The sequence below is a fragment of the Miniopterus schreibersii genome (assembly GCF_964146895.1).
Source record: "Miniopterus schreibersii genome assembly, chromosome: 14".
Lineage (NCBI taxonomy): Eukaryota > Metazoa > Chordata > Mammalia > Chiroptera > Miniopteridae > Miniopterus > Miniopterus schreibersii.
Window position 1 is genome coordinate 11,761,802 of NC_138114.1, and position 12,509 is coordinate 11,774,310.

At 51.6% G+C, this 12,509-nt stretch overlaps 1 protein-coding gene across 3 annotated transcripts in view; it reads right to left on the reverse strand.

The window, feature by feature from the left end:
• SH2D4B (SH2 domain containing 4B) overlaps positions 1–12,509 on the reverse strand; it is a gene marked incomplete at its 5' end in the record, with an annotated part of 76,064 nt that overhangs the window by 20,449 nt on the left and 43,106 nt on the right. For 2 of the 3 annotated variants that reach the window (XM_081158130.1, XM_081158129.1), the window contains 2 exons: positions 5,446–5,570; positions 9,672–9,888. In XM_081158130.1, the coding sequence (XP_081014256.1) occupies positions 5,446–5,570; positions 9,672–9,888 (342 nt within the window). Of the gene's footprint in view, positions 1–5,445; positions 5,574–9,671; positions 9,889–12,509 lie in introns of all 3 variants that reach the window. The other variant, XM_081158128.1, reaches the window with a different exon arrangement.

The window sequence follows — 12,509 nt, forward strand, 5'->3', positions numbered from 1 at the left end:
TCAGATACATGTTGGAATCCAAAAATACAATTTTCTCCCAAAGCCAAGTTTATATGCACTCACTTTTCTCAGGAGTATTTTTAGATAACTAGGAGTCTCTCTAATAGCCCCTGGAATGTAACAGGGAAAGGAAAGAAGAAGAATGACCTTACCACTCTCTCTCTCTCTCTCTCTTCTTAACAGAGACTTTATCAAGACCCCCATGGCAGCAGCGGGAAGCCCCCCCCCCCACCTCTGTGCTCTGAGCCCATTTCCCCAGACTCTGTTCCCCAGAGGAGGTGGAGCCTCCGGTGGTTGACCTCAGACTCCAGGAGACGTCAGCACTCACACTGACACGGCTCACTGTGGGAGGCAAAGCCCGTTTGTGGGCTTGGTCTTCATAAGGACCCTGTGAAGTGGATGTTATAATCCCAGCTTCCCAGATGGGGAATTGACAGAACATGCCCAAGGCCCCAGAGCTGCTCCATTCTAGAGTGGGCCCGTGTCACCAGCACCTTGTCCACACTGCTCTTTGCATTACACACAACACATCCGGGTGGGTTTAGGGAAGGGAAGGAAACAGAAGTCACCGTAGTCATTTTTAACCTGCGTCTGAAATCCAGCTAAATTAGCTAGGAATGTTTTACCCAGGTGTCGGGGAGAGCGATTTATATTAGCACTGTGAGAGGCTGCGTTACTGGTTCAAATTCTCCGCTCCTCTCTGGCTTCATGCCCTTTCACATAGGGTTCTGCAGCTCCTCACACGAAAAGAGCAGGATATATTTTCCCACCCTTCGACTCTGTGACATACTGCAACCAATGGCATGGGGTGACAGTGACAGTGTGCTGGTTCGAGGACGACACTGCAGGAGTCTAGCAAGCAGCCTCTTGCTGTCTGGCCCCTGAGAAGAGCGAGCCTGGGCTAGCCTGCTGGGCCCAGGAGCATGAGAGGCGCGGGGCAGAGCCGCCCGGCCCAGGTGCCCGGCCAGCGCCGGTCAGGAGCAGGCCTGAAGCCGGCCTGCAGCGCAGGCTCCCTAACTGGTGGGGGCTGCCGTGGGGCAGGAGGCTTCATCTCCGCAGGGATTAGACAGGAGTCCTACCAGGAACGCTGTCGAGGAATTCCTAGTGGGGAAGAGGTGGGACCGTATCAGTAGTTCCAGAGTTGGGATTGTAGATATGAGTAAAGTTACTCCAAAGAGCTGGGAAACCAACATGGAGCAGCTGTCTCCTTGCTCCTGAGTATATAAAAGTAACTACCGCTTCCTGTCACCACTGGGTCATAAAAGATGGGACATTCAGACACTAAAACCGAGGAAAGACTATCATCTTAGAGCATGACATCGTCCTTTCCAAGCAGAGAGAGTGGGCCGCCCTCCGTGTGTGAGCCTTTCCCTTCACTCCGTCACAGAGCAATGAAAGCTTTGTCACTAAAGAGCTCCGGTCCACGCATCAGCAGCTTTCCTGCGCGCTTTATGGTGGAGCTGCCCACGGAATACGAAACTGTTACATAAATTGCAAGACTGACATCATGGTCTCTTTGGTCTGGGATAATATAAAACTTGTGTTGTTGTTGTTTCTCATCAGGATAGAAAATAAAGCTAAAGCCCTGGCCGGGTGGCTCGGTTGGTTGGAGGGTCATCCCATACACTGAAAGGTTGCGGGTTCGATTCCGGGTCAGGGCACATACCTAGGTTTTGGGTTTGATCTCTGGTCGGGGTGTGTATGGGAGGCAGCTGAGCAGTGTTTCTCTCTCTAAAAATCAATTAAAACATGTCCTCAGCGAGGATTAAAAGAAAATAAAGCTAAAGGTAAATTTGAGCGCCTCCATCTCGCCTTCTCCTTTGTCTACTTCAAACCACAGAGCACCCAGTGCCCTGCCCACCCCCACCCCACAGAACTTCTGAGTTGCACTACTCAGCTGCGGAAGATGCTGACGCTATGCTTCCAAGATTATAATAACATGTGGATGAAAAAGAAAGCAGTCATTCACACAGAAGCTGTCTCAGGACTACAGGGACACGTAATGGGACAGAGGTGAGAGGCAGTGAATCGCCAGGACCAGCTCCAGGGACACGTGGCTAGGTCACCCAGGAAAGCTGATTGTCTTCCTTCTGAGCCACTTCATCTTCTGTCCAATGTGTGGAGTAAGAGGGGGTCTAAAAGCATATGGTGCTTGTAACAGACTCTACGACCACTCAAAACTGTCCACCCACACCACAGATGCCAAGCTGGCTCTGGGCAAAGAAATGTGGCAACAATGGTATGTGTCAGTTCCAGGCAGAAGCCTCGGGAGCCGGCACGTGGTTTGCCTCTCTCTCCCCTCCGTCAAGGGACCATCTGAGTGCCCAATCGAGGCAACTCCTTAGGTCCGAGGCCCACATCAAATTCCACAACTCAATGGGCATGTAACGTGGGTAAGAAATGTCTGGGTTGTTGGAAGTCACTGAGACTTTGGGGTCATTTGTCACGGTGGCATAACCAAGCGTAATCTGACTGACACAACGGGGATGCCATGAGTTGAGCTGGAGAGCCCAACAACAGTGCAATAGAGAAAGACAGTGAGCTCCTTGTTTCTGGGCAAAAAACAGAGGTGAAATCTTCCATCACCATATATTAGGCCCCAATAAATTTAATAAAAATTTTAAAATTAAAGAAAACAGAGGTGAGGGTTGAATACAGAGATGCTAAGGCATAGGTAGGGCCCTGGCCGGGGTGAGCACATGGCACCTGGGAAGCCTGGCCTACCCTCTTACGTGTGGCTCTAGGTTTTCTGATTGCTCTCGGTGAAACCTCACTCATCAGGCCCTGAGGGGAGTCACATACCCACCAGGGCCCAATGCAGAGAAGCAAGGGCTGTTCTTTGGAATTAGAAAGATTGGAGTCTAATCCCAACTCTGACACTTATTTCTGCCTTCATCTATTCTTCCATGGATACTTACCAAGGTAGACGTTAGGGAAAATGGACAAGGGCCTTAGCTTCACAGGCTTACAATTAGATAGGAGAACAGACATTAAGTAAATAGCGAGATAAATACCAATTGGGTGAGTAAATACTAAAGAAATGAACAGCACTGGCCAGCGTGGCTCAGTTGGTTGGGCACTGTCCTGCGCACTGAAGCGTTGCTGGTTAGATTCCTGATCAGGGCACATGTTGCAGGCTTGATCCCCAGTAGAGGGCATGCAGGAGGCACCCAATTGATATTTTGCCCTCACATCGATGTTTCTCTCTCTCCCTCTCATTTTCTCTCTCTAAAAAAAATCAATAAAATTCTTAAAAAATAATAATAATTGAAAAAGAAATAAACAGTGAATTAAGAGAATTGGTGAAGCCTGCTTTAGGTAAGGGGTTTGGGGAAGTCCTCTCTGAGGAGGGGATATTTCAGATGAAAAGTGAGACTGTGTTAGGCATGCAAAAAGCTGGGGAAACAGCAATAGCAAGTGCAATGAGCTTGAGGTAGGAAAGAAAATGACTTGTTTGAGGAACAGGGAAAAGCCAGAGCTGTGAAAGCAAGGAAACAATCATGGCATGAGGCTGGAAGTAGACCCATCGTCCTGGGACCTTGTGGGCCCCAGCATGGAGTTTGAAGTTTATTGCAAGTGCAAAGGTAAGTGGGGGTATTAAGCAGGGAGTGACAGGACCTGATTCACATTAAAAAGAGTCTCAGGATGCTGTGCAGAGGATGATTTGAACAGGGGCCAGAGTGAAAGAGACGGACCAGTGAGGACACTCTTGCAGGCTGGTGGTGCTCTGTGACCTTTGTGTCCTTGGGCAATCCCTTGACAGTGCTGCCTCAGTCATCCCATCTGTAGGGTGTGCTTACTGTCTGCACTTCATAGTTCACGAACTCTATGGGCTCCTGGAGGTGGGAATGAAGGTGAAAATGGCCTTGTACTCCCCTGCATGATTTCTTCTAATCACTCCAGCTGCCTTTCCTGGAGCTAGAGCCACATCCAGAGCTTGCCTGTGAGGGCCTCCCTAATAGCTCTCAAGACCCCAGAGTCTCCAGTGCCTCCCACGAGACTGGGTTCATCCCTCCATCTGGATGGAAATGAGAACACCTGGAAGCTGGCCAGGAAGTAGGACAAATGCAGGGGAAATGAAGGGCTATGTGGAGGCCAGTCAAGCTTCCAGGAGGCCAGCAGATCGGAAGCAGAGGCGGGTAAAGGTAAGATGGATACTAATTGTGGCAGCAGAGATCAATTCTGACCAGAAGAGTCCTCAGGCAAACCTGGGCTCAACCCTGATGAGGAAGGGAGACTCAGGTAGCAAGGCCAAGATGCAACTTAGCCAAAGAAACTGACAGTCTGGCTGGGCTGCTAGACAACAAGAGACCATATAGAGCAGAGAGGAGCTGTCTCAGAGGAGTTTATTGTGGATAAGCCAGCCCCAGCTGACCTGCCAACTGTCTGGTGACACATGAGCAAGCTCAGCTCAGGTCATCTGAGGCTGGCCCATTCCAGAAGAACTGACTAGTTGATTCAGAAACTCATAAATAAATAATAAATGCTTATTTGTTTTAAGCTACTGAGTTTGGGGGTAATTTTTTACACAGCAACCACTAACTGATAGAGGGTGTGATGGCCAGTGGCCCCTTCTATTTCCCTGCAGCAAGTCTCTGCTGGAATCACAATCCTGTTTCCCTGTTCGAGTCTTCTACATGTTCAGATCACAGAACTGGTCATGAGCTATGAGGTGTATTCTTGAACACGACTTTACAAGCTTTTTTGTGACCTTATAAAAACTTCTTCCCCTCTCCAGACCTTTCTTATCTGTAAAAATGAAGCAACGAAATACTTCCAGGAGCCTCCCAGCCCTAAGGTTCTGTGTTTGGATAACTCTCACCTCCTCGGCAGCCATTCTGTCACTTAATCAACAAGCATTTGCTCAGAGCCTGCTGTGTGCCAGGTCACGGCCGGGTCTGGGGATGCAGGCTCAGACATCAAGATGCGGGCCCGCTGAGAGCTCATTGTCTTGTGAGCACAGAGAACACGCTTCTGAGGAGCCCTTGGTGGCCAAGGAGGCTGTAAGGTGAGAGCAGTGGGCAAGAGTCGTGTTCATCCCCTCCCAGCAGGAAGAGGGAGCGCGCATTCAGTATGCCCGGTGCCTCCAGCCTCCTGGGCTCCTGCCCAGAGATGTCATGCCTTGGTCTCCTAGGGCCTCAAAAAAGATCACTGTTTCAGCACATGCCCTGGGGAGATCAGAACTTGTGCCTTGAACTCAGCACACTCAATGCACAAGTAAATGACAGACACGGGACCTCTGTCCACTCCAGTGTCACCGGGCGAGCCAGGAGAGCGGATTCTTACGCCTGAGAGACTGGCCCATCTTTGTGGGGAAAGTGAAATTAGCAGTCGAAAGTCCTTTACTCCCCTGATTACAACAGTCCCTCAGAACCTCCTTCCCAGTCTCAGAAAGAGAGGCAGATGTGGAAGGTGTCTGCCCCGAGACCCAGCCAGCTGTCCTACCGTGGAACCAGGGGGCGATGGACTTGGTGTTCCTCTCGAAGCCAGCCTGGCGAGGCAGCTGCTCCTCCTTGAACCAGCGGACTATGACTTCTCTGGAGACAGGACGCAGAGGCCGCTCCCAAGCCCTGCTGAGAAGAGAGGGGGAGTAGGGAGAGTCAGGGCGGAGGGGTGGAGGGAGGGCGGGGGCGGGAGGAAGGGAAGGAGGGAGAGGGAGAGGGAGTGGGGAGCAGGGGAGAGGGGGCTGGGAGGGAGGCCCCGTAAGAATGAGTAAGCAGCCCTGGCCGGGGGCTCAGTGGGGTGGGCACCGTTCTGTGCACCGAAAGATTGATTCCTGGTCAGGGCACATGCCCCGGTTTGGGGCTCCATCCCTGGTAGGGGGCGTGCAGGAGGCAGCAGATCATCGATGTTTCTCTCTCTCCCTCTCCCTTCCTCTCTCTCTAAAAATCAATTTAAGAAGAAAGAATAAGCGTGGTGCACACACTCACGCCTGCAGAGAGGATGAATTAAGTCCGGGTCCTTGAAGACACTTTGCAGATTATAATATACAAGCTGTTATTAATTTTCCCCAGAGAAAACTGTCACCACTTGCTTTGAAACAAACCACGGAGGTGGGAGTAGAACAGAGGACAGGCGAGGGTGTCCGAGGGAGAGAAAAGGCACATTTTCCCTCCGGGACGGCCAGGTGTAAACACGAGCATCCACAAGGAGGAATCCTAATGCAACGGGAGTGTCCTCCATCCCTCATCCCACAACCCACTACGGAGAATTCTGGTGGTGCCCCTGGGCAGCGTGGTCCCTTCCCCGGCCTTCTCCGGGGACACGCGCCTTCGCCAGCTCACTCCTTTCATGTTTTGTGAGGCAGAATCAGGACGGTGGCCAGAGAGAGACCAGAGTACCCCAATTTGCTGTGGCTGTGGCTGAGATTCCCCACCAAAAAATAAAGGGCTAAGGGCAGAGGAAAGGGGGGGACAGAGGATGGGGGACAGAGGATGGGGGACAGAGCACAGCGCTGGCTGGCTGCTGAGAGATTTGACAGGGATCTAGTGAGAGGCTGAAGATCCTGGGAGTGAGATGAGAGAGGCACTTGAAGAATTATGAGTAATGAATTACACATTTTTTATATTTTCTCACAAACAAGCCAAGATTTTAATTGTGTTTGTGTCTGATCTGTGGTTCTTGAATGCACATAAAGACTGGGCGACATAGGACCCTGTCATATCGGAGCTACACTGACAGAAAGCACAGATGGAGTTCGACGCATGTGACACGTAACAGGCACACACCAGGTATCTGTGAATTAATATGTAGGGAGGTCCCATTGCATTAACCTGTGATTATACCCACGTGAAAGCACAGCAGCTGAAGAGCAGGCCTTCGGCCCGGCTTGAACGGCCTGGGAAATTCTCACTCTGTCATTGCCGTCCACTTAATAGCAATGCATTCAGAATCCACCACTGTCCTCATCACTCTTTACGAATGAACTGTGTTCTGTATTTGCCCTGCACCCACACTTTGATGCAGAGTTCAGCACTCCCTTGCAAACCCCGGAATGAGCTCGTGTTTTTACTCGCCCTAAACGAATCACTCACACACACACACAGCAGCGATCAGTGTGATGTTAGGAAAGTTGTCACAGAAAGACAGAGGTGAGGTCCCATCACGTGGCTTACAGCCACTGGCAGCGGGTTTGTTCTCTAAACACCGTGTTTCCCCCGCTGCTTCCCTGGGCTCTTCTGCACCTCCCCCCACCAGCTTCGCTCCTACTAATCCACACTTTGGGGTCCCCCTCTCAGTGACCTCAGAGGCCTGGCGTCTTTATGACACAGCACACCGCAGCCCTGCCCAGCCTCTTCCTTTGCACTTGCATCCCCAATAAACAACTGCTCAAGGGAAAAACTCCTCTGGTTTCTGGGACTCGTTTTCCTTAGAAGGCAAGAGGAGATTATAAATAACAGCAAGAACTATGTGTTCACCCCCACCCCTCTGTTTCTGAGCAGAGAATCCAATTCACCAGAACATAAATGCTAGGATGCTGCTCCAAGAAGCCACCTGGCCAGAGCCTCGCAATAGTGTGTGTCTGGCCCCCAGCACAGCCAGACGACAGATGACCGTGTGCCGGCCAGTGCCGGTGCCGCAGGGCTGAGGCTGAGGAGGGAGGCTGAGGCAAGACCTCTCCAGGCGCTGGGCCCGCCACTCCACCTGCATGGCCCCTGTCCCCCTGGAGGGCTCACTGGGCTCACTGTGGCGGGCGCTGCTCCCCTACTGAGGACTACGGGGAGCCAGCCTGGAGCCCGGCTGCACCACAGGCCACGCGGCTCCACCACGTGGGCCTGAAGGACAAATCTTCTGTTTCCTCTAAAATGACAAATTATCATTTTCCTGGGAAATGCCAGGAAGGCTTTTCTAACTATGTCTCCAGAGCCAGGAAACATGAAAGAAAATGTGACCTCGTAAAAATCAAGAATGCCTGCATGACAGAACACTTCATCGCAAAGGTCAGGAGCCAAGCGGCAAACAGAAAAAAAAATATCTATCACAAACAAAAAGATCCCCTTCCCTAATCAAAGAGTTCCTAGAAATGGGGGGTGAGGAAAAGAAAGGAACCGAGGAAAGAACAGGCAGATGTGGAAATGCCAATGGTCCTTCCACAGGCAAACACTGAACCTCGCTCATGAACAGGAGCGCAATTCTAAACTCTCACGGAGACCTTATTTCTCACACAGAGCAGGAGTTTGACAACATACTCTTGACAAGGCTGGGGGGTGACAGTGTTTGCTGGTGCCACCCTGTGAGGAGCAGGCTGAGGTAACTCTCAACACCGGGAATGCCCAGTCCTTACCCCGGGATCCCACTTGGGCAATTTCTCTTGTAGGTGATACGGTACATGTACAAAATTAACGTCTACAGGGTTATTCATTAAGGCCGTTGTTGGTAATGACCAAAGATTTCCAACAGCACTAATTTCATTCATAGATTTTTCAGATGAGTAAATTATAGCACATCCTTGCAAAGGGTACTATGCAGTTATAAAAACAAAACTAAATAAAAATAAATAAGTAGCTAAGAATTGATATGAAAAGATTTCCAAAATATAAATGGAAAAAAATCACAATGCAGAACCCTGTGTAGAATATGCAAACTTTAATGCAAAAAAAAAAACAGAGGGGATATGACTTTTTATGTTGACAGTTACAAAAAGGAAGTGGGCAGACACAAACCTAGAACAATAGTTCCCTTGGGGAAAGAGGAAACTGAGTAGATGGTGGGCAAGGATGGGAATTGGTCTTTTCTCCATGTGTCTTTTTAAACTTTCTGGTTTGTGCATCACATAAGTGACAAGGAAGGAAAAAGAAAGAAGGAAAGAAAGGAAGAAATTCAGACATGGTCAGCTCTCCCTAGACTGCAGGGAGAGGGAGAGGGGGGTATGAATAATCCTAAATCCCGATTAAAGCAGAACTCAGCTCCCCATCATCTGGGAGATCAACTGCGGTTCAGGGAGCCCGCAGGCTCTCACCATCCAGCCTTGGCACCCTCACTGGGGGAGGCAGCTGCTCAGCAATAATGGGGCACAAAACTTGGCGCTGGCCTTGGGAGGGCACAGGCAGGAGGCGGAGGGGCTCCAGGAAACCACTCACCCTCAGTCCTGACAGTCATGGACAGTCACCTAAGTGCCCTTGCCAAACCCCTGCAGTGACTCCAGCGTGTGTGAGCCCCCAGCATCCCACCACACTCATCTGCAAAGCTACTATCAGAGCCCAGGATGCACCCACACTGCCTGTGGTTGCAGAGGCAGGCAGCCTGGTTTCCAGGCCACTGGGCTGTATTTAATCCACTTGAGGTCTTCTATTACAAGTTCTTAACCTGGGGCCTGCGGGCTTTAAAGCGCTTGAAATTATATGCAAACATTTGGGGGAATTTGTATATGCACATTTTGGGGGGAAGAGGGTACACGGCTTCCTTTAGATTCTCCAAGGAATATGAAACCCAGGTTAAGACTCCCAGAACTCCAGGGTTATTAGAGATCTCCAATCCCCCCCCCCTTCCCTGCTCCTGCCCCATTCCACAGATTGGGACACTGAGACCCACACAGGGAAAATGACTAGCCCCAAATTTCACAGCAAGTTGGAGCAGAACCAGGACTGGATGCCCAGTGCCCCATGCCCCATCCAAGGCCCTGTCCCCAGCCAGGCCTCCCCATGCAGAGCCCCCACCCCCACCAGACCCACCTGACAGGCCCCGTGAGGGGTAGCGGCGGCCCCGGGCCCGGAAAGTGGTGGTAGAGTCTGGCCTCCTGCTCATGGCTCTGGCCAAGCTCTGAGAACATGAAGCTGAGGCCTGCGACGGTGCCCTTCTGGATGGCAAGTAGCGAAAGGCGCCGGTACTCATCCCGGGCGCGCTGGGCTCGGCGCCTCCTCTCCTCGTCAGCGGCCTTGGACCGACGCACTGGAAACGGACAAAGAGCGTGTTCCCCTAGAGCCACGGCCCAGGCCAGACACTGAGCAAACCAGCACTGGGCTGGGAGCCACCGGGTCTCACCCAGAGTCCCAGGACTCACGAGGAAACTGAGGCCCGAGGAGGGACCGCGACTTGCCCGCGGGGTCAGTGACCGAGCAGGGCCAGGGGCCATCCTTGCTGCTCCCAGGATGCGTTGTTGGAAAGAAACACTGGTGTCCCTGTTCTGGGCCTTTCTCATTAGTTTCCTGTGGGCTTGACAGCTGGTGGGTGAGTGTGTTGAGAGGAGGGGGAGAAGATTCTTTGCTGGCCCTGTCACTCCACAGACTCCAAACCTCCAAGATGCCCCTCTCCCCAGCCTTCCAGCCTTTCCTGCTCCTCGGGGCAGGGCCCTGTCTCAGCCAAGTGGCCTTGAAAAGCCATCTGTGTGTCACTGCTCCTAAAGCTCGAAAGGTGAACTGGAAAATGCCATGAGAGGCAACAAAACCTGTTGGGGGCAAGGTCTGTAATTAAAAGCAACTGTTTTGTAGTCTGATTGCATCTTGTCAGGCCCCTATCTCCTCTAAAATCCAGTCCTTCTGTGGAGAACTCTAGGAGCTGGCTGTGTTCTCATCGCTCATGACCAGTGAGCCCGGGCCCAAGCGGCCACCTTCCCTCTGGGGTGAAAACCTACCCTCACATTTCTACTCCAGCTCCGTTCAGTGCATGTGCAGCAAGCACCCAACCTACCCGTGTCACAACTGTGCTCCATTTGGAGGGTACAAGGTCAACAGCCCTGGTCCTGAAAGAAAACACTCCCAGTCTCAAGTCACCAAAGCCCCTCCTTGAAACATAACATCCCCGGCACCAGGCAGGCAGCGTGGAGTCTGTCCCTCAGCTAGTAAGTATGCAAGTGGGGCCGCAGGCAGAGGCTGCAGTGGCCTGTGGGCTCCGCGAGGGCCGGTGGGGAATTTTCTGTGGTCTGTCCATTGCTGTGTCTAGTGTCTAGAACACATATGTGTCAGGCAGCAGGCGATACACATCCTCGGGTGACTGTGCCCAATTAAGTATTGAACCAGGCCGAGCCCGTGTTGGATACAGAGAACAAAGAGCCTCCCTTGGCCTAGCTGGGAAAGTGAGACAAATAAGTGTCTCCAACACAATGAATCCAGTGCTGTTGGATTTCAGGAGCAGTGGGGCCCACATGTGTCAAGGGCGCCGGAAGCCATCACCGGAGAGGGAGCGCCTGACTGGGTCTGGATATGTCAACAGGAGCTTTCCAGGGAGAAGAGGGAGGAAGCCATCCCTGAGAGGAGACCTAGTTCAGTGCCCAGTCGGCGTGTTTGTGAGTTCCCGATCCCAGGACGCCGCAATGCCCTCCATGCGTGTGGTGAGAGGCTCAGGCAGGGCCCAGGCCCATTATGGACTCTGCAGTCAGCAGGCTGCAAACTGAGCACAGAACCATCTGGCCTTTGAGAGTTTACAGCCCCTAAGAGATAGCAGCACTCAGGGACAGACAGACAGGTTGCAGAAGGAAGTCATCCTCAGACTGGGAAGACAGTGTGTGGAACTCAGCCAGGGGAGGCCCTGAGTCATTGCTCACACAGAGACTAGGCCCAGCCTCCTACAGCCAGCGCTAATCCCACCATCATCTTCCTCAAAAGCCTCCAGTGGCTCCCACTGCACACAGGACAAAGGGCAACCCCTTGGTCCTTAAGAAGTGTCCCACTCACCCCACTTTCTTCCCCAGCCCAATAGGGCTATGAGCTCCTCCCCTGGTCTCTGGCCCCACCAAGCTCCCCGCACACACACTGCCTTCTGCAAACTCTCCTCTGTGCATCTGTGTTCACCGACCAAGATGAACTGCTGTGTGTGGGCAGCCGGGGCAGCTCATAAATGCCAGGCAGCAGCCCCGAGGGCACTGAGATGCTGCAAACAGGGAGCAGGATCTCTGTCTTGGCCTTGGCACAGCCAGCCCTGCCACCCAGCCCAGAGTGTGGGAAAGAGGTTGATGTGGAGTCAGGCAACTTTCTTTTTCTACATTCTGTGTTTTTTTTGAGATATGATTGACATATAACATTGTGTAAGGTGAAGGTGTACATGTGTTGGTTTGCTACATTTATATAGTTTAATGGTTGCCACCTAGCACTAGCTAACACCTCCATCACATCACATCATTATCATTTCACTTTTGTGATGAGCACATTTAAGATCCAGTCTCTTAGCAACTTTCTAGTATATAATACAGTTTTGTTCACTATAATCCCATGCTGTGTATTGGGTCTCCCAAATTTATTCATCTTTTAACTGCAAGTTGGCACCTTCTGACCAACATCTCCCCAGTTCCTCCACCACCTCCAGCCCCTCAGAACCACCATTCGGCTCTGTTTCTATGAGTGTGGGTTTTTTAGACTCCACATATACATGAGAACATACAGATAAATCTGTCTGATTTATCTCACTCAGCATAAGAACCTCAAGGTCCACCCATGTTGTCGCAAATGGTAAGATTTCCTTCTTTCTCGTCGCTGAGTAATATTACAGGGTTTGTGTGCACACGTGTGTGTGCATGTGCACGTGTGTGTGTGTGCACATGTGTGTGCATGTGTGTGTGCACACACGTGTGTGTGTTC